The sequence below is a fragment of the Cavia porcellus genome, unplaced genomic scaffold, assembly GCF_034190915.1.
Source record: "Cavia porcellus strain 051 isolate PalLab524CR breed Dunkin Hartley unplaced genomic scaffold, mCavPor4.1 scaffold_1, whole genome shotgun sequence".
In the NCBI taxonomy this organism is placed as follows: domain Eukaryota; kingdom Metazoa; phylum Chordata; class Mammalia; order Rodentia; family Caviidae; genus Cavia; species Cavia porcellus.
Window position 1 is genome coordinate 115,789,240 of NW_026947484.1, and position 23,463 is coordinate 115,812,702.

General features: G+C 35.7%; 1 protein-coding gene across 8 annotated transcripts in view; it reads right to left on the reverse strand.

Moving 5' to 3' along the window:
• Arhgap29 (Rho GTPase activating protein 29) overlaps window positions 1-23,463 on the reverse strand; it is a 69,002-nt gene that overhangs the window by 43,108 nt on the left and 2,431 nt on the right. For 2 of the 8 annotated variants that reach the window (XM_013142971.2, XM_003479162.4), the window contains exons 1-2: window positions 16,488-16,643; window positions 10,303-10,539 (exon numbers count right to left, since the gene is read on the reverse strand). In XM_013142971.2, the coding sequence (XP_012998425.2) occupies window positions 10,303-10,507 (205 nt within the window). In that variant the 5' untranslated portion in view covers window positions 10,508-10,539; window positions 16,488-16,643. Of the gene's footprint in view, window positions 1-6,082; window positions 6,162-10,302; window positions 10,540-16,092; window positions 16,245-16,487; window positions 16,862-23,463 lie in introns of those variants that run through there. The other 6 variants (XM_013142968.3, XM_013142969.2, XM_063254522.1 and 3 more) reach the window with 5 other exon arrangements.

Below are 23,463 nucleotides of genomic sequence, written 5' to 3' on the forward strand. Positions count from 1 at the left end.
TCCCACTGGCTTCAACCACCATTGTGTGGCTTGCACCACTGATGGTAGAAAGTAGTACGGACATGCATGGGACAGTCATGTATGTACCACAAATGGTTCAAGCCACCTAGCAGTGAGACATTCAAATTATGCTCCCTGTGCTCAGTGTGTAATGTATGGTAACAAAGTTAAAAGCCCTAAAAAGTCTAGCAACATTAACCAGTATTTTTAAAAACACATGTTAATTTTCTACATAAGAACTGATTATTTGTACCATCAATTACAATTACCAGTTATTGTAAGTCAGTAACTCACAGGCATATATATAAGGACCATCACCTTTTTATTCTTAAAACTGTGATATTATTATGACAAAATACATAGATCTTTTAATACATTTTGTACTTCTTAGAAAAATAGTCATTAAAAAAATACCCAGATGTCTGCCTAGTTCTGAAAACGATTTGGTTATAGCAAACCTACCTTTCTCCTTGGCCCCAGCAGCTGAAACAAAACAATGCTGCCCTCTTAGACATGCATTTTCCCAGGACCCACTAGTCTAACCCTAGTCCACTCCACTCATTTATACCACCCCTGGTCAGAGGAATATAAATAAGAGCTTTATACACCTGTACATAAGGTGACCATATAACTTACCATTGAAACCAAAATATTTTGGGAAACAGAATGGATGCTACTCATAATCATGCTAGCACAAGCAGCGTATTTCTGGATCACCATTCTAGGTAAACTAAAATATATAATCATCCTGCCTTTAAAACTCTGAGGTAATCTTCAAGAGTTGAAAAGATAATCACCTTAAATACAATATTCTGTTATAATTTTATTTCTGTAACCAATAGCACTAGTGTTTAAAAATGATTAACCGTAACTGTTTAGCATGTGCTAGGAATTCTAAAAAACATTTAAAGGATGCACTGTCTTATTTAATATTCGCATCCATCTTACTGTGTAGATAATCTAAAAATTTCCCTTACACTGATGAGAAAATTGAGGCATACCTAAATTTACCAAGTTATTAAACTATGGAGCCAGAATTTTAAGCCATGGTATATTATTCCAGCATCTATGCTCTTAATGTTACACTGTTTCCCTCTTTCTAATAGCTTTAAAAACATAGTGTTATTTTTACATACACAAATTCATTCTTTTCCAGAAATGTTAAGAAAAACTACAGAATCGAAAACAAAAATAGGGGGCTGGGGATTTAGCTCAGCGGCATAAGCGCCTGTTGTAAGCAGGCGGTCGTGAGTTCGATCCCTGGTACCGACAAAAATGAAAAAGACAAAAATGAAAAAGACAAAAAAAAAAAAAAAAGAAAACAAAAATAAAATATTCCACCATCATCCATCATATACTCTATTCACTCACAATTTTGTTAAGAAAGAAGCCAGGGATAATGGCATAGTCTTTGGGAGGCTGAGGCAAGAGGATCTCAAGTTTGAGTCCAGCCTGGGCAACTTAACTAAGATTCCATTCTGTCTCAAAATAAGAAAAAAACAAAAAGGTCTAGGGATGTAGCTCACTCTGCAGTGCAGAAAAAGAGGGATGGAGGGAGAGAAAAAAAGGAAAGAGACAGACAGAGAAGGAGAGAGACTGATTTATAGGATGAGAAGAACAAGGTGGGGTGGGTATATCAGGCAGAATATTTCAGAGAGAAGCAACAAATAAAAGTAGTCCAGGTAGTGCCAGACACAAAGAGAACACAGCACCTTCTAGGAGAAAGTCCAAGTCATTCATACAACAAATTTTACTTATATAAAAATAGAATAGGTGTTAGCCTCTGTAACTTTAGAAATGGGTAACCTCTAAGATGAAAGGCAAAGGAAATACTCATGAGGACTGAACTTTAGTTGATAAATTTTTTTCCCAATGGAAACCTAGGTTAACAATTCTGACACTGCTATGCATGTACACTGGAATTGAGCAATTAAAGAAATGGTGGGCAGATGATGGTATTCAGGTATCTCACTTTGGAAATTAAAAATACAGAGACAAGACTAGTACTAGTCAATACAGTAATAAAGTTGGACATTTCATTAAGAACTGACTTTAGGCTGGTCCGATGGCAGTGGGTTATCAGAACTTATTAACATTAGTGTCACTAAAGTTGGTATACCACCCCCCCACTGCTAAATTTGACTGGCTAAAAAAAAAAAAAAAAAGAGCTGACTTTAGCTTAGTACAGACGGTTACATATAGAAACATTTATAGATATATGTATATAGTTACATGGATTAGTAGTCACAGAGCTCTTTGCTGTTAGGCAGCGCTTTGAAAAGACACTTCAGTATTTAACAAGCATACCAGATCTTGCTTTCTGATATGATTCTTCAATGAAAGGAACCAGAGCTTCTTAGTGAAACAGCTGATTCCAGGACAGCGAAAGAAAATGTGTCAGCTGAGACAGAAACATCTGGCAGTATTAGGAAGTAAGGAAAAAGATTAAAAAATGAAAAATGTACGCCAAAGGTATATAAGAAGATAATGAAAAAGTTCCTACTGGCCAAATCTGTAAAAATTTTAGTAAAACATTAATAAAGTAGAATTGGCTTATAGACTAAAGTGTAAAATAAACATTCAAGCATTTATATTTATTATAAACAGTAAATTTACAATAGAGGAAAAATATCCCGTGTATAAGAATATAAATACTTTATGTAGAAAATTTGCCCTGAAGGAAGTAAAGCATAAATACCCTAAACTGCGGGTTATATATGGTGACTATTTTTTCCAGTATGCATAGCAGGACAAAAACAGTACAGTGGAGAAACAGCTGACAAACAGTACTTCAGACATTTGATCAAGATCAACAATGATAACAATAATTCATGTTGAGAGTAACTACTTTTGATATAATGTGATGATACTCCAATAACTGTCAGCATAAAGTTTATCAACTTAAAATTCCTTTTTCCTCCAAAGAAGCCCTTACAAAGTGATAATGAAGTTGTTACAAATAAACATACTGAAAAACCATAACTGAGTTATTTAAAAATCCATTTTATAAAGACCTAAAAGTGCACTACAAATAACTCTAATTCCTATGATTAAATACATTTCTGAAGCCTATAAATTAACAGAAGATGGGGCTGGGGATTTAGCTCAGCGGCATAAGCACCTGCCTTGCAAAGCAGGCGGTCGTGAGTTCGATTCCTGGTACTGATAAAAATGAAAAAGACAAAAAAAATTAATTTATAAATTAACAGAAGATAACTAAAGAAAATGTTTGATTCATAAACTTTCCTATATATTTTTGCAAAGGGTCAACTACTAGGATATCAATACATCCTGATAATCACTTCAAACATAACAAGCCTGAATTGTTTGGGCCTTAAGTGGTAAAGGAAGAAGTTCCATTTTTACTTTTTTTAGACAGGGTCTCACTCTGGATTTCAGAGTGTCCCTGAATTGACCAGGCTGGCTTTAAACCCAGGACAATCCACCTGACTCAGGTGCCCAAGTGCTGCAATTACAGGTGTGTGCCACTATGCCTGAAGTTTAGCAAATGATCTTTACCCCTTAAGTCCTCAAACACACCTCTATGAAGCAAAAACCTTTTGAACTAAAACTATAACTTTGGGGGCTGGGGATATAGCTCAGAAGCATAAGTGCCTCCCTTGCAAGTGCGCGGTTTTGAGTTCGATTCCCCGTACCAAAAAAAAAAAAAAAAAAAAGTCTCTTAAAATATAACTTTGTAAAAAGTTTTAAGGAGTTTAAAGCACTCATCCATTAACACTATCCTATTTGACTCTCCCAAACAAACAAAACAGTAGCACAATGACTAAAGCAAGAAGTAGTTAATATTGCTCAATTTTGAAGAAAGGAGAGCAGGTGCTTGGTTGAGTAGAAAGTCAACAGACTTAGATTAAGAAACCTAAGTTCCAATCCTTCATGTGTCACCTCCTTGAAATGGCTGTAAGAATATATGAAATTCTTGGCTTCTCTGATCTCAGATTCATCATCAGGAAAAGAGAATTAATAAAAGTATCTATCCTGCCACACTTAAAATTAAAGTGGATCAAATACATTTAATAAGAATGAAATTGAGGTTACTATCTTACACACAAATGATGACTAATTAGTAAACCTGTATGTAAGTTGTTCACACTAAATCACTTTCAAAACATTATCTCACATAGAACTGTATTCAATAAAGAACACAGCTATGCTCCACAATAGTTTGCACTATTGCAAATTATTAACAGTAAGCACTAAAGTTTAAATTTTATATGTAAAATCTAAGTAAGTTGTTTGGAAATAAAAGTCTTTAAGGACATACTTTATAAAAATGTGTATACCAATCAATTCAGGTTAGAGTAGTTAATTCTACAACTAAATACAAGATAGTTTTTAAGTGGGATAGTAGCCACTCTGTAAATAATATAGTTTAATTTATACTACAAAGGTTTTATAAATGTGAATACAATGAAGTTCAACCAAAATCTTTACACTAAATTATCTAGAACAGTAAAATAATATCCCACAGTTTGTTTACGTATTACCCCTGTAATATGGTAATCTGAATTTTATTGTTTCATCTATTTGTGCCATTTACTTTAATTCAGCTTATCAAGTGAAAACAGATTACCCAGCTCCACTTTTTGGTTCTCATGAATTCAGACAATACCACAGTGTTTACACTGCAAACATTTCATGGAAATACTTAAGTAGACAAGTGGAAAAAACATTTTTTCCTTGATTTAAAAAAAAAACTGCAGTTTTAAAATTTGTCTCAATACAGCTTAACTTCTAGGGCAGTGGTGGCGAACCTAGGGCACAGAGGGCTGTTTGCATCCCTGAAAGTTGTAGAAAGTTCACCATCACTGCTTTAGGGAAAGCAATGAAAACAAGTCAGGAAAAAAAAGTACCACAACGTATCGTTATCTTTTTCTGTAATGGCTTTTGAATTTATAGGGTAAAAGCAAGTCCTGAGAAACAGAAACTTCTTTAGCTACTTGTGAAATGATGACTAGTAACAGCTGAAATTTTAAAACACTCTAAGAGCTTTATATATATGATCTCATTTATTCCCCCTTCCCCTGCCAAATCCAGCAAAATAGACACTAACTACTATCTCCTCCTAACAGATGGGGAAATTGAGATACAAAAAAGAGAAACAGACTGCCCAGCGTTAACAAGTAGCAGAATGAGGATTCCACCTTGGGTATTCTGGTTCTAAAATTTATGTTCTTACTCACTATGACATATTGCCACACGATTAAGAGATTATAGTTAAATGACAGTTACTCTGCAATGAGTGATTTAACAGGCTTTAGGTTCCAATGAATATACTGATTTCTACCACAAATGGTGTTAAATTATGTAAACCATTCTGGGCAAGCAGAGATGACTTCCATCTCCTTAAGAACTGATACGCATTTAATAAATAAGCTACCTGAGTTTCATACAGTTCATTCTTCAACGATTCATGGCACACGTTCTATTCACTGTCATAAAATATTAATATTCACATTAATCTCAAGTGACATTCACTTACAAGTCACTTCTAAAGAGGTTTACTTCTAGAAAACTGAGCAGGACACATTTGAGGCTAGCAATTTACATGTTTCTAATATCTCACAAAACTTTTGGCACACTGTGATGCTAAAATTAAGAATTAACAATGGTAAAATAAACAGTCACTGAAATTTGTCTGGGAAAAAAAAAAAAAAACTACGAATCTTCTACATTTAACCTGGGGGAAAAATAGCTAATTTATAAGACAGGATTAAGACAGGACTTCAAACAAAAGTGCAAACTTATGCAGAACTACTGAGGACCATGTAACAACTATGTAATAGTAGTTTCATTTAACTCCTACTGTTTAATAAAACTTGTGTTACCAAGTTAACATACCTAGTCTGACGATAGTTCTATAAAGCCTAGGATCTAGACTTAATCAGAAGCTATCACTTAAGAGATCAGAATTGTTTTTAAAAAATAATAAATGCTGGGGCTGGGGATTTAGCTCAGTGGCATAAGTGCCTGCCTTGCAAGTGTGTGGTCGTTGAGTTCAATTTCTGGTACCGATAAAAACGAAAAAGACCAAAATAAATAAATAAATAAAATAAATGCTCACCTTAGAAGGCATTTTTAAAAATTAAGAGAATTTTAAAAATTAGAGAATTTTATCCTCCTTTCTGTGTAAAAACCACCCCCTACAAAAAACAAAAAAGTCCCAGAAGTATTAGTCACAATGGTAAATTTTCATTAAAATCTACTTTAAAATAGTGTTATATATCAAAAAGACAAAATTGCAATAAATATTAAGACTGTTGACACTGAGTTGTAGAAAAATTACAGATATGTTGCACTCTTCCTACTAGACTAATTTAAAAGCCTGCACTTTTCAAATTCCAAGATTTCAAATTTCCTTCAATGATATTCTGCCTGAGAATGGAGAGGACATATTTTAAATTTTTTACAAGCAAGAAAAACTAATTTCCCTGTTATTTAGAATCTGGAATGCACTATTCCTTGGAGAGAAGGACCATAAACCTGAATTAGTACTTAGACACCACATATTAATCCACAGTATTGTAATTAGACATGAAATGTATATGTGTATCTTCAGTGATTTAATGTAAGATGCAAAATTTACCACTGAAATTATTCTTAATGTACCTTAATGACACTGGGTAGAGCTCTTAAAAGTCATAATCCATATCAGCTACTTGTATACAGTATTTGTATATGACTACAGGGTAACTCACCATAGAAGAAAGTGAAAAGAGAACACAAAACTCTGTGAATGCTGTGCTCTTTCAGTTCTCCAATCTCTTATAACTAAGCTCTCCATTTTGACTCAGAAATTAAAAATGTTTTTCTAAAAAGACACATATCTTAACCCTACAGGGGTTATAAAACTCTTTGACAGACATTGATTTTGTCTATTTAGTTTCACAACAATGACTATAATGTGTGCTTCATGATTTCACTGGAATAATTTCATAAATATCACATTTAAGCTAGCTATCATAAATCACAGACACTCACATACATGCCCTAGATTTAGGGGATGAGGGTGGAATACCTGCAAAGTATATTACATAATGTTAAAAACAAATACTTGCTGTCTTCTTTAGCTTCAAATTGTCAATATTCAGGAAAATGTACATACTCAATTTCAATCAAATTTTGGATCACAAAACCAATAAAATGGTGTGCCTTGTTAACAAACAACTTATGTTGTATTCCAAAGTTAGTAGCAAATTAGGCCTACAACGAGGATGATAACCTAAATAATATGATTCTCTTTCCAGAGTTTTTCCACTATTCTTTAGTACCAATTTAACCAAATTGTATAATTTGGGTAGAAAATGATCTGCTAGCTCAAATCAAAGCAGAAAGTAAAAATTACACACTTCAAGGCCAAACCAAGCAAGGGGCTTTCAAATGATCTGCAACTTCTATGTAATATTCTTACAATTTTGCCTCAGTAACAACTTCTGCTAGGTTTCCTTTAAGTGTTATATAAATATATATCTATTATCAAGAATTCATCTTAATAGTCTCAATAATGATAAAGAACAAATGTCTATACTAGTACTATCCAGCAGAAATCTCTGAAATGATACATATTTTGTTTCTTCATTCTATAGTATGGTAGCCATTATTCTAACTGAACTTGTGAAAGGTGTCTACTTTAATTAAAGTTACAGTAGCCACATATGTCTAAATGGCTACCATACTGGACAGTGTAACTCTAGAAAATCACCACAGAAAACAGAATTAGCTACTAAAATAATGAAAACAGAGTGTTTTTATTCTGTACCTACCATGTGAAGCAGCTATAACAGCATGGAAAGAATAAACCACTTTGCATTAAGACTCTTCTGGCTCTACTGGCAAAAAGGCTCTAACAAAAATCACAAATCTTAGTTATACACACATCTCAAATGTGAAATGTAGCTATAAGTACCTGCTTTTGTGGGGACTGGGAAATATAATTTCTTTATATGCACAATTACTTGTAAAACGAAAAGCAGCGCGTACAATTACGTAGGCTCAGTATCCCTTACCCAAAATGCTTGGGGCCAGATTCTTTCAGATTTCGGAATTTTTTAGACTTTGAAATATTTCACAGCTTTACCTGTCTAGCATCTCTAATCCTACATTTAAAATCTGAAATATGAAACTTTTTGATAACCACTATACTCAGAGTTTTGGGTTTTGAAGCTCTGGATAACGGATGCTCAACCTATATATTATTTCTGCAACCAGTTTGGAAAAACAAAAACATAGCCATAAATCAATCACAAAGCATCAGTAGGTCTGGCCTCAACCGTATGACTAAACACCAAAGATAAGAGAGCAGTGACTTCATATCATTGCCGCACTACAGCTCAAGTATACATGTAAAAAATGATATTCTGATTTAGACTAAAAGGTAACTTTAGACTAAAAGGGAACCAAAATCTGGCATCCTTTCTTTTAAGGAGCAAAAGACAAATTACTGGCAAAACCATTGAAGAAATAAATTTCCTAACGAAAATAAAAAACAAATAGAAAACCTGACTAAAATAGTCTTATGTTAATAAAAACTTAAATCAATACATTAAATAAAATCATGTATACCTTAAACTGAGGTTAGTGATTACCAATTAATATATCATTTTAAATTTCACCTTAAAAATTATCCCAGTAATGAAATGTACATCAAAAAGAATAAATTTTTCTGTATATAAATTTGCAAATACTTTTAAATTTAAAACATTCAGTTAAGAATAAATCTTTATGCTTTTTTCTTTTTTGGAGTGTGAACATGTGTAGGGTGTGAACATGTGTATTGCTACTGGGGATTAAATCCAGAGTCCTTGCACTGAGTTATATCCCCAGTCCTTTTTAATTATTTTTTTTTTTAATAATAAAGCTTCTAAATGGCCCAGCCTGGGCTCAAACTTGTGATCCTCTTAACTTAATCCCCCCCAGTGTGTTTAGATTACAGGTGTGTGCCACCATAACCAGCTTACGGTTCTTGAAATAAATGGCAAAAGAAATTTATTATCAGCTGGGCATGGTGGCTCACACCTATAATCCTAGCACTCAGGAGGCTGAGGCAGGAGGACTGTTGCAAGTTCCAGACCAGCCAGGGCTACAAAGTGAGCTCAAGGCCAGTCTGAACTGCATAGTGAGACAATGTCTCAAAAAGACAAAAAGATTAAAAAAAAAAGAAATTATCAAAACCCAGGTAGTTAGGATATCTTTCCACAATAACAAGCTACCTTTACTGCCATTTAAACATGTATAATTAGACTTCGAAATCAAGGTATTAAAATTAGCAGGGGTAGACTAACTTTTTCCCTAATAATATTTATATAGTCTTCAAAGAAAAGACATGTGACTATTTTAAGAAAAATTCAAATTTTGAGGGCTCACTTCCTAATTATTTTGAGAATTTCAAGTAGAAAATTATAGATAGGTGAGAAATAAGCCATTTTAGTACAAGCACAAGATTGTCTTAATTCTGTTTTTCAAAGTGCATTTCAGAAAATAAACACTTATCTATATAGAAACATTTATTGAAATCTTACAAATTTCTGTGAAGGCCCAGGAGGTATTTAAATATCACTGCATATAGTTGCTTTCAATATCTACCAGACATACTAGGATGAATATAGAAATAGATGGTTACTTATCACAAAAGAACAGGGCCATCACTTAAGTATTAATTACAACTATCATTAAGTTTGGATATTAAAGAGATACTGAAGGTTGAAAGACTTAGGAACGAAGATCAAATAAGGAGCATATGATCCCTTCAGGAAAATCAAGTCCTATTTATCCATTTTTATAGAGAGTAAATTCTATTATTCCTTAATTCAACAAGACAATACAGATAGCAAAACAGAATTAAATTTGACTGTTGAGAAAAATTCATTCAAATGCAGTTATTAAACTGCCTAAGAATAGAAAGCTAGACTGAAGCAAAAGGGTCAACAGCATAAGCTATAAACCTTAGTCTGCTTATTAAAGAACAATCACACTATCATTAATGAGAAGGTAAAATTCTGATGTGTCAAATTACCTCGTGTAAAATGAACCTGTTAGAAACTGCAGACTGATTTAAAATTTTTGTACTCATTCCTTTCAAGCTCAGCAAAGCTTTTTATTATGCCTTGCATTATTACTTGATTATAAATGGTTTCTACTCTAACCATGAAACATCTGGGAGGAAAAAGTCATAAAATAATGCAGAATATTCCTACTATTGTATACACACTTATTTGTGGCTTGGCTGGAATTTTAAAATTTTACACACCATTTGGTAAGAACACTAAGAAAAAACAGTTGACAAACCTGAAAGAATAGCTTCTTTCAAATATAGTAACATCTGGGAGAACTTCCTGATATCATTCACCAACTCCTTGATGTACTCCGGGTCAAAAATGGAGTTGGAACTTACAGACTTGAGACCCATTTCAGAAGTTGTAACATCAGTAGAGAGTTGGCCTGATGCCCCAACACGTTTTTTCTTTGTCTTTTTCTGTTTGTGAGCAATCATCCTCTCATTTAACAGTCAGAAAAACTGAAATCCTTAAGAGGCAAGAGACAAAAAAAAAAAAAAGTTCAGAGAGAAACACAAACACTACATCAGCCAGAGAGACATACTAAGTTTGCACAAATAGCCCATAGCCTACCTTAAGATTCTATTTTTAGATTTTTAGAAATAAATGCACATATACATACACACACATTGTACTACTAATAGCAGATTCTCTTTATTAAGTTCAGTAATCTTGACAATTCTGCAATATTCAAGGTATCATTCTTTTCATTTCATAAGCCAGAGTCCTGAGATCTACATTTTAAAAATCTGTCACACTCTCAAACTGATAACTGGGAGTAAAACTTAGGTCTGCATGGACATCAAAGTTCATGCTCTTAATAATTCCCTCTTAATTCATATCATATAGAATGCTTTTAATTGTAAAAGTTATTAAAAACATCGCTTAGTTGAAGGTTGTATTTTCCCTCAGTAATATTATCTTCAAAAATAAAGGTTAAAGCTGGGCATGATGGTACATGTCTACAGCCTTAGCTAACGCTCTTAAGAGGCTGAGGCAGGAGTGAAGCTGGAACTCAGCCAGGGCAATTTAGCACCTTAGCAAGTCTCTACTTTGAAATTTAAATAATAAATACTAAAGGGCTGGGGACATAGTTCAGCGCTCATTTATAAAATGGGAGAAACATCCTGTCAGCACATCTACCTCAGATTACTGTTAAGATTTAAATGAGACAATAGCATAGCAATATCCATTCACCACATAAAAGAAGTTCAATTACATTTACTTTCCCACTAATCTGACTTATCTTCATTTGAATAAATGACATTTTTGGTAATTTCAGGATAGTATAGTAAATAAAGGCAATGTTTTGGTATATGAAAAATTTATATTTGAAATTCTGGTTCTAATAATTTCCAGATGTGTGACCAATACAATTTATTTACAGGCTTTTGTGAGGATCGAGAGAGTAAAAGATTTTTAATGTTTAAAACATCTATTCCTGCCATCAGAATTTAAGAGTCTTAGTTTGTTCTTTATCTTACTTTTCCATAATTAAAAGTCCTCAATTTATTTGTATTTCTTAAAATCAAAAAAGCAGTGCCTAGAATTAAATTAGCTCAAGCATTATCATTAAAAGGTTTTTTATTTTGTCTTGAATATCTGGATACTTTCAAACTAAGGACTTCTGTGAATGTCACAGTAGCAAGTTTTATTTAATGGTATCTCTCACATATAAAAATATTACTGAATCACTTACTGTTGTACCTTACCCAACTCCCTATTTTTTCTTCCTCATTATAGTTCTCTAATTTATCCCCTATTTTGTAATACTTCCACACTAGCGAATTCCCATCATTTACTGTCTAAACAACTGCACCCTCTACAACCATTTCATCCCTTTACAAAGGTAATAACCAAACTTTCAAACAAAAACCACATGATGTCATTTCTCTGCTTGAAATAATTCAAAACGACAAGAGAAAAGATGTCAGGCTCTACAAGACTGCTATAATGTAATCTGGGGTCACATTCCTGCCACAAACACCTCCTGTTCACACTTTTAACAGTCTCTGTTTACTGTGACCAATGGCATGAAATAATTTTACATCACAACCAAGACATACATTAAGTACGATATATATATACATCAAGTACCAGGATACATTAAGTACATTTGTCTGTGGGGTGAGAAATCTTCAGTCCTTTTTGAGACGAGGTCTTGCCAAACTGATCAGGATGGTCTCTAATTTGCTAGTCTCCTGCCTCTGCCTCCTGAAGCAGCTGAGATTATATGGATGTGCCACTGCCACTGAACCCAACTTTTGGTTCGTTTTTTACAATACAGGTTCCAACTCACTACAGTAGTTTTATATATAATGTTATATAGTTTTTAAAACACCAACTGTTCAGGTCAGGGTTCTATCTACATTCACTGGTCAACTTCCCTGGACCACTCACTACTCGTTTGTTTACCCACTCTGAGCTTATTCCTATCCGCTCAACTTCCTCAAAGACTTCCCCTCATGGACAAGTCCCACTGCTCCATAACTACTACCACTAAACCACAGCAGAATCTCAAAAGGAATTTTGCCTGTACTGCCCTAAGTGAGGAGGAATTGTCTCAGGCTGCAAATCAAATATCTAATGTTGTTAATGTAAATGATAAAATTTTAATTTTTAAATATTTTTTTATTTTGATATTAAAAGAAAGAGGGCAAGTGGGCTGTGGGACACAAACTGGATGTGCCTACTGACACCGTATACTTTCATCACTGCATTTAGCACCATTCAGGTAAATGATCTGTATTTTCTCATACACACTACAATCTTCAGGAAATCAAGACCACTTCTGTTTGCTAACCATGTGCTCTTTGTTCACTACACAGTGCTTAGGATATAAGTAGAGATGGAATAATGAATAATGGAGAGATAGAATTCAAAATGAATGAATTTGTAGAAATATGGACCTATAACTTTACAGTTACAATAGATTTTTATAGAGACAAAAACAGCTTGTTGCAGTATTCTTAAAGCGACCATCAAGAAATTAAATAAGGGGCTGGGGATTTAGCTCAGCGGCATAAAGCGCCTGCCTTGTAAGCAGGCAGTCCTGAGTTCAATTCCCGGTACCGATAAAAAGGAAAAAGACAAAAAAAAAAAAAGAAATTAAATAATAATAAATGCTGGTGAAACTGTGGAGGAAAAGAGTTCCTTCTACATTGTTGATGAGAATGTAAACTAGTTCAATCACTAGGGAAATCAGTATAAAGATTCCCTAAAAAATTTTAACTAGAAATTCCATTCAACCCACTTATCTTTCTTCTGGGTATCTTCCTGAAAGAGTTAAAGATATGCTACAATGATATACACATATCCATGTTCACAGCGGCACAATTCATAATAGCTAAACTGAGAAAGCAGCCTATATATTCATCAAGATAAAAGCATAAAGGAAGTGTAGTGTTTACATACAATGTAGTACTACACTATCATAAAGAATGAAGAATGATGAACTTGAGTCACTTGTAGGAGAGTGGATGCACCTTTAAACCATACAGTTAAGTAAAATAAATCAGACACACAAGCTTAAAACTCATATGGCTTCTCTTATATAAGGAACAAAAAATGTAAATAAATCAAAGAGCAAGATAGAAGATAAAACAATAGGATACAGAGAAACAGATCTTTGGGAAATGGGAAGGGTACTAACAGCGGGAAAGAGTAGAAGGATAGGAAAGATGTAAAAAGAAATAAGATGTATTATGTACATGGATCAACCACCTACAACGAATATATTCATGATGTACCACAAATATACTAAGGAAACGTTTTTTAAAAATATTTTGAGGTGAAAATATTTTTTAAAAATCTAAGATATTCACCTCCCCCAAAAAACCCAAAGAAACAAAAACCATATGAGGCTGAGTGACAACAACGTTGCATAAAAATGAAATCAAAATTGTATTTCTAAGTCTGGAGTGTAGCTGAGGAATGGCATGCAGGAGGCCCTCAGGTCAAGCCCCAGCACCAAAAAAACAAGTTGTATTTCTATCAGTGTCTCTCAGGATTACATAAATAGGGTGCTGTAATATTTATTAGCTATATTCAGTGTCCTTTGAATAATTCAAATTTCTCAGAATGTAATTTGCATACTTAAACTAGTTTCAAAACTATTTAACATTAATCCTTAAAGGTGTAATTTCTAAAATGAACCTAGGGCAATTTTTAAGCATTATTATTATGCTCAAATCTCCTTTTCCACCAATAGCTTTTAAATTTTCGAAACTTTTTTTTACTTATTAAGGTTAAAAGATGTCAAAAGTAAACAATGATTTTATTAAGTAAAGTGCAGAAGTGTTAAAGTTTGCTAGACAGTCTTCTCAATGATTTGTAAGAGGCCTTTTGACTGTTTTGTCAGAAGAGGAGGGGGGAGTCTAAAAAGGATCACACTCTAACTCTAGTTAGCATTATGATTAATATGGTAATTTTGTCTTTATCATTTTCATATTTTAAACTGAAAAAGGAAACACTGCACTTAGTTTAGAATAACAAATGTAATGGAAGTTTTCATAACTGTACAAAGTTTAGAAAATCTGTACTATCCAAGATCATAACACTCCTTTTCCATGTGCCAAAACGAATGTTCTCGAGTTAAGTGGTAATATAAAATGCAGTTAATAACAGATTGCAACAGGCAATTTAATTAAATTAGAAACTAATGCATGGAAAGTACTCGGCAGTGTCTAGCTCATCATAAAAACTTAATAACTATTAGCCATTACTACTAGCATTATAACTGGCTTATTGTGGGAAATTGCTTTTAAACGTTGAGTCCTGGCTTCACTACATTTGTAGATTTTAAGAAAAAAAATGTAAGACCGGAAACAATTTCAAAAACTCAACTGACTTCATGGAAGCTTACTAAAATAAAAGGCCTCCAAGTGAAGTTTGAACTGTGCAAACAAATCTTCGAGCCAAATATTTGTGAAACTCTAATTCTTATAAACATCTCCAAATCTAAACCTAGATAAAAAACATGTACCAAAGAATTCTATAACAAGTAGAAAATCACCACATAAAACTTGCTCTGTGTAGTCTATATTCTAAGAAATATGTGCGATAGAAACGTGGACACAGGGCTAAGAGTGTTAGTTTAGCAGTAGCATGTGTAATGCCCTGGCTGAGGCTGGGGGAGAAAACAGAAAAGTATACACAAACTTCCTAGTCTTCCCAAAAGGTAGCTTTTCCAAGACTTTTAGCGCCTGTGTCAAATGTTCCTTGTGCCACGCCCATACGATGCAAAATGTACATTATAGAAATGTGTTTCATTTTAGGCATTGGGCTAACTGAAGTGTAAAACTGCCCTTAATGGTTCTTAATGGTTTCCATCTTATGATTTCCGATTTGGTATGAACTGAAAGCTTCCCAAAGGGGGGAAAAATAGTAAGAAAAAAGTTAATGAAGGCTTTATACTTTAAGCATTACCCAAAACAGAATGGGAATATGTCAGAAAGTTTTATCAATAATATGCAAACAATTTCTAAAGGAAGGCGTGCAACACATACACTTCATTCCTGTACAGCGCGAATCCAGCACGCTTTAAAAAGAGGAAGCTGCCCAGCCTCCCACGCCTCCAGAATGTCTAGCATTCCTGGCAGGCAGCACGCTCGTCTCTGGCCAGCCAAAAGTACCCAATGCCAAAAAGCACGTTCCCCATCCGGGACTTAAATGCAGAGGGAAGGACAGAGCAACTAAAACAGACAGCTGAAGTTGATAGCAATACGTGATAAAGTCAAGGAAACAGCCTGTGAAAAGGGAAGGGGCACTCTGCTCCTGCCTTTTCCAAAACATCCTGCCACCAGAAAAGGCAGGAGGCAAATTCCCTCTTGAGGAAGAGTTTAAAAAGATAAAACATCGAGACACGAGGTCCATCCCTTGGACTCCGCCTTAAAACGCCTCAGATTTGCTATCACTAAAGTCCAATCAAACTTAATTTTTTTGTTTGGTTACAAAAATCAACCTCCAAAGTCGAACTGAGAGACAAATCACTGAGACCGAGAATCCCTCAAACAAAACACACCTCCTGAACTCGAAAGACTGGAAGGAAAACACGACGAAAATCCTAAAACACCCTGACGGAGTGAGGGCAGCAGAGGGCTGGCTCAAGCAGGAGACCACAGGCAGGGGCGCCGGGCTGCGCCCTCATGCCGCCGATTCCGACTCTCGGCTTCCCTGCGGGAGAGAAGAGCCCAGTAACCAGGAATCTGTCTTGGGAATGAGTTAGAAGCTGGTCGAACAGTCGAGTAGAGGTATCGGCTACCTGTTTGCCGTTGCTACGTTCAACATCTGCTCGCGGCCACAGCTCGCGCCACCCGCTCCTCAGCCCCCACCCCCCGGGCCCCTACGCCACCCTTCCTAGGCGGGCGCGGGCGTCCTCGACCCCCGCGGGAGCCAGCGCCGCCGCCACACACTCACCCGGACGCTCCATCCCGCGTTCCGGACGCGAACGCTCACGGCCGCACTCACGGCCGCCGCCGCCGCCTCCTCGGGCTGCACGGCGCAGCCCCCATCCCCCAAGCACGGCCGCGGACGCCCGGCCGAAACGCCGCCGCCGCCCGAGCAGCTCCGGCCACCAGCGCGCCCGCGGCCCCGCCTTGACGCCCCGCCCCGGGTCCGCCCCCTGGCCCCTAGCCCATTGGCCGGAGCTCCCGTGCCCGGCCGCTCCCCAGCAGGTGGGCGGCGGCGCGCACTCCGTCCCGCGGGCTCTAGCAGTTGGTGGCGTCCCGGCCTGGCGCTGTCTCAGGACCCCGCGGGACCGGTCGGTAGCAGCCTGGCAGTGGAGCGACTTAGGTAAAAGTCACTAGATGACTGGATCTGGCGGACAGATGCCCCAAACTGCTTTTGATGTACTTCTTTGGACACCTTCACCCTCCCTCTCCAGCCCCCTTGAGGGCACACCGGAGGAGGGGGCTCCGCACTGGTGGCGGGCGACCCAGCGCCTTCCAGAAGAATGCGCTGCCTGCAATCAGCCAACGCTCTGCCCGCTGGTGAGGCTAGTAATTTCCACTTAGGCCTATTTCCCTTCAACTGCTCTCTCAAATTCACTTCAGAATGAGAAAAAGACTAATAGGGAATGACTAAAGAAAGCAGCAGGGGCCCGCGAGTACCGGCGCTTCGGAATCACACTCCTCACCTGAGCAAGAAAGTCATTTATCTCAGCGCGGCGACATTCTGAAAGAACTCGGGGACAAATCTGGGGACCGTGCCAGTGACTGGGGATGGGCAGGCAGGAGATGATCACGCCCGGAAGGAAAAGAGACCCACGAGGGTGTATGAAGTGGAAAGAAATCGGGGAGAGGGGATGAAAACCGAAGAAGGCAGAAATAGACTGAAGCGAAGATCAGTTAGAGAAGGTGGGGAGAGCCGGTCCCCTTAGAGACCGAAAATGGAGATGAGCACGATAAAACCAAGAGTAGGGTTGTAAGAGGAAAAAAAATACTCTTTGTCAGAGAGAAGGTAAAATGGACTCTTAAACCTTTGACCCATTACAGGAAAAACAACATTGGGGAAATAAGGCAAATATGCCCCATCAGAAAAGCAAAGTATGAGGGTCCTCGGTGACTTAGTCCCACCTTGGATCTTCAGACACACAAATATACCCTTCTAATCCTGATATAACAATTGCAAGTTTGCATCACAGATAAAGGCTCTCACCATGGAAACTGATGGGAGCCATGAAGAAGTTCTTTAATCTCAAACACCCCCTAACGTCTATTTTTAAACATATTAATTAGTTTGGCACTTACCTGCCATTCCCCTTAATAAAGAGTTTCATGTTCCTGATTAAAGTGGAATTGGCTATGCCAAGAGCAATATGAAAACCAAGTAAAGCAGTTTCTGATAGAAAGGATGTGTGGGATAAAGGTAGTCATGTGACAGAAAGAGGGAAAGAAATCCATGTGAGAAGACAGAGGCAACTATAGAGAAGGGAAAAAAGAAAAAGATTAAGTCAACCAAAGACAGGAAAAGATGTAGAGACAAGGGAAAGCAAGAAAAGAAAAAAAGATGGAGACAGAAAGAAGACAGAGACAAGTGATAAAGATCAAGACATACCAAAATTTCTGGGAGAAATGAAGTCCATTAAGCTGTTGCCTGGAAAAACTAAGACTCGAGGCTCTCCTTGATTACCAGGCTTCACAGTTAATTTCTTAAGTCTTAAACTACTCTAAAATAAAAAACACTACTAAATACCGAAAACACCTTCTTTCAAACTCCACAGCAGGAGAATGATACACCATGGACAACTCACAGAACCACTGATGACTCAAAAATGAAGGGTAACAATGCACGGGGTGCATTCTGAAGGCCAGGGTGGGTGCAGGCAGAGTAACTACCAAAGAATTCAAGGAACCATAGTTTGCCCATGTTTCTGTCTGTGCTGGGTTATTCTCAACACTTTCCCCAATAGATCTGTCTCTGGGCCACATTCAGCAAAGAGAAATTGTTTTGGTTCATATATAAAATATATAATACAATTAATATATATGTGACAAAATATTCTTTACTTTTACATTTTTTATTATAAAATTTTAAAAATAGAGGGCAAGAAGCCCACCTGCTTTCAGCCATTACAAACAGCCAAATACTGTGCATAGAATCTGACACACAGTAGGTCTTCAATGAATATTAAATGGCTAACATACACAGTAGTCTAAGGAAAATTTTAATGTCAATCTCAATCATTTTAAATCATCCAGAGGATGAAGATATTTGCAAATATTCACAAAATGGTAGTTCATTTTTAAATGAAAAGGTTATTCATCTCCCAAATTCATTTTGTTTAATTTATATCATAAATAAATTTTAAATGTGAAAAATATTTCCGAAATACCTTTCTGCAAGTCCAAAGTTCTTGGCTTATAGTGTCCTCCTCCCAGAAAAAATAAAACTATCACTATAACTCCAATATCTTAAATTATTCCACAAACTGCAGAAAAACACATCTGGAAGCAACCAATAATAGAAAAGAAATTAATTGTTTTTTTTAAATCAATTTATATTGTCTGTAGTATTTTTTCTTTCTCAAACAGATATGTACATCTCTATATGTTGTTTTTTGAGTCAGCTGTTTTGCAGAAACTCAATTTGTACCTAAAGTTTTCATTTTCTCTTCAAAACCGTTGTGGTACCAGACTGAGTAGATAATAATCTATGTACAATGGGATACCATCTGTACTATTAATTTTGCCAAATAAATGTCTTTACATACCTGAAGTTGATTCTGTAGTTTAGGTGGCCTAATTTCCACAGCTGAACATGGGTCTAAAAACATTTAACATTTGGAGACATTTTTTGGTTGCTACAATTGAGGAAGGGGGTTCTACTGACATCTAGTGGGTAAAGGCCAAGGAGGTTGCTAAACAATTTATGTGCACAGTTCAGGAGAGCCCCTGCCTCCAACAAAGAATTAAAAGTGGTCCACAGTGCCAAAATTAAGATACCCTATTTTAAGATATAACTACCTCTTGATAAACTATAGGACAGAAGAACACACCACAGGATGTACTTAGGAAAATCTGGACTGTAGACCAAACAACAGGATTTTTTCAACAAATAAGCTGCAAGAAAACAGATGGAAAGGAAAATCTCTAGATTAAACAATTCCTCAAAACCATATTCCTCAACACCATATTTACCCTTTCATGGCAATAAACAACTAGAAAACTGAAGAAAATATATACTGTTTTCATATACTGGACTCTGTACACATCGCAGGACTATAGTTCCTGAGAGATGGAACCATAAAATGAGGTAAACCTTACATTCTCCTTAGCTTTCTGCCTAAAGGCACATTCTGAACTATGGCACAAGAAGAGGTAAATCAAATACTTTTGCTAAGCTGAAGACAAGGCTCACAGTACACAGGATGTAGTAGTAGCTACACCCTACAGAGCAGCAGAGAGAAAGAAGGCAGGGAGAAGAAGGGCTCCAGGAAATTTGCACAGGGAACATCTTAATTCTCTTGCTGAATACTAACATACATACATATAAGGCAAAACGCCACAATGATAGGTAATTTCTAGGAGAATTTTACCAAAGGTAAAATATAAAATTTCATAATGATAAATAGTTTCATCATAAGGTCGTAATGATGTACAAAGTGTACACAGTTAAAAATAGTTGTCCAGGATATATAGGAGAAAATCTGACAGAAACAAATCCCTAATGTTAGTTAAGATTTCCACAATTTTCTTTTAGTAATTGATATAAGACAACACTTTCAATGTCTTGGAAGACATTACAGAAAATTCTACCCAGTGATAGTGGAATGCATACTGTTTTCAAATGCATATGGAGAATTCACTAAAAAGACCATATGTGAGGTCATAATACAGGTCCCAATAAATTTAAAGGACTGAAACAAGGCAGTACATGGTCTCTGATTAAAAATTAAATTTGAAATCAGTTAGAGAAAGAAAATATTTGGAATCACCAAATATGTGAAAAGAATAAAACAAACTTTAAAATAACCCATGGGTCATATTTCCATAAAGGAAATTTTAAAGTATTTTGAACTCAATGGAAATAAAAGAACATTTCAAAATATGGGGGTTGCATAGCAAAATTTATTACTAGGGTAGCAAATACAGAAAGGTCTAGGGCTGGGGAGGTAGTTCAGTGGCAGAGTACTTTGTCTAACATTCAAATTGAAAAGAACAAAGGAGAATACTTTATTCTAAAATGACATGTTTTTAATACCTAAAAAACCTTGAGAATTTCTAAATAACCTACCACATCTAATAAATGAATATCATATAATAAGGTCATATGTAAATATATACACTATAATCAATTTTATTTTATATACTAGTAAACAATTGGACAATGAAATTATAAAAACCAATTCTGTGCACAGTATCATAAAAAATGATATTTTTAGGGATAAATTTAATAAAACATATATATGTTCCTGAATTAAAAACTATAAAACATTACTGGAAGAAATTAAAGAATTGACTATATTGATGGATCTACCACGTTAATGAATTTTAAGACTCAATATCTTAAACGTTAATTTTTCTCTCAAATTGATAATTAGTTTCAGGCAACTTCAAACCAAATCCTCCAGGCTTTTCCCTACAGGGTTTTCTTCTACTTTTTTTTTTTTTAACAGAAATTGACAAATTGAGTCCAAAATGTATATGGAAATTTTGAATTTGTAAAGAGCCAAAACAATTGTGAAAAAGAACAAAGTTGGAGTACTTACACTGCCTGACTTCAAGATTTACTACAGAGCTAAAGGAATGAGGAAGGTGTGATATTGCAGTGGTGGCAAACCAATGCACCTGTGTCATAACTGCTGTATCATTAAAAGCTCTAAAAGGTTCGCCATCACTAGTATAGGGAAACACAAAGACACGATAAGGGAAAAAAGTAGTCTTTCAATAAATGGTGTTGAAATAGTTGATAGCTACACGAGGAGGGTGACTTCAACTTTTATTTCATAGTAAATCCTAAAATTAGTAAGTGCCATACCTAAAAATACAAACTAAAATGATCAATCTTTGAAATTGATCTGTGGGGGCAGATGCCTATTTTTATAACTAAAGGTTTGGTTTTTGTTGCTGCTGTTTTAAGAAACAGCCATGGGGCTGGGGATTTAGCTCAGCGCCATAAGCGCCTGCCTTGCAAGCAGGCAGTCGTGAGTTCGATCCCTTGTACTGATAAAAAGTTAAAAAAAAAAAAAGAAACAGCCATGGTTGAGTATTGTGCGTAAGTTTTTGAGCTACAATAGCAGAGTTGAGTACTTAGGACGATATGGTCTACAAGTCTAAAATACTTACTGTCTGCTCCTCTAAGAAAACCTTGCAGGTTCTTTTTCTAAAAGAAAAAAAACAGGTCAAACTATAGGGAATGGCGGCTGGGGATTTAGCTCAGCGGCATAAGCGCCGGCCTTGTAAGCAGGCAGTCGTGAGTTCAATCCCTGGTACCGATAAAAAAGGAAAAAAGCAAAACAAAACAAAACAAAAACTATAGGGAATAATGTATCAGATACACGCAAAAAGCAAGAACAATAAAATAAAACACTGGCAAACTAGACAAAATTTAAAACTTCTGCCTTTTTTTTTTCCCTTCAATCCATTCCAAAAACTTCTGCCTTTGAAAGACACTACAATAAGATGGAAATTAGAAATTGGGAGAAAATATTTGACAAAGATTGTTATTCAAATTACTTCAGAAAAAAATTACTTCAGGATATCTTACAAATCAATGACAAAAAAACATATAAACAAAATGAGTAATGAAGCAAAGAGACACTTTACAAAAGGAGATAAACAACTGGCAATAAGCACATGAAATAATGTTCAAAATTATTAGTATCAAGGAAAACTACAATGAGATATCACTAAATAATTACAACATTTTCTGTGAAACTCAAGTACCAAATGGTTGGTGAGGGTATACAATGACTATGATTAGAATATACTGCTGTATAAGGTAAACACAATCACTACTGAAAACAAACTGACGAGTGGGGGTGGGGTGCTGAAGATAGAATACAGACCTTGCATATGCTAAGCAAGGCTTGCACTCTGCCACTGAGCCACATCCCACCCCCTCCGGCAATTTCTTATACAGTTAAACATAAATTAACATTCACCTCAACAATGCTCCTCTTTCCTATATCCCAAAGAAATAAAAACACACCATTTGTTTCAAAATTTGTTGACAGAATTTTTTTCCTTAGTCAAAATTGTAAACAACACAACATCCATCTACAGATAAATGAACAAAAGTAATATAAACTTACAATGCAATAATACTTAATAAATATCCATGATGCAGCAAAGTATCATGAATGAACTGCAAAGAAACCAGTCCCTCCCAAGTAAATATACATGTATATGTGTGTATAGTACAATTCTATTTAAATAAAATTCTACAGAATATATATAAAAGCCAATCGTTAATGACAAAAAGTGTATCAGTCATTGCCAAAAGAAGAATGGTCACTGACAATTCTTGAAAATGAGGGTGAGTATGCGGGGTTCATTGAAATATTTGGTCTGCTTTTACATATGTTCAAAAAATTTTCCATAATAAGGAATTATTTTGTTTTGATTTTTTAAAAGAATCTATCCCCCAGGTGTGCTCTAGGCCATCTCAATATTGTCCAGATTAACCCTATCACTCTCCCTTCAGACTCCCCTTTCCTTTTTCTCCAACAAAACAGGTATGTAATACATCATTCAAGGTTGACCTAACACTATTGTCCAATCAATGTCCTTTGGAAGCAAGCCAACTGCAAATAAGTCTTACAAATTAAGCACAAATCTGACATGAGCTTGTAGGTGAGGAACAGCAGATAAATTTTAAGTAAAATTGTGGGAGGTTCTATCTAAATAAAGCCCTGAAACTAAACTTACTTTCCCAATACTTTACCAAAGGT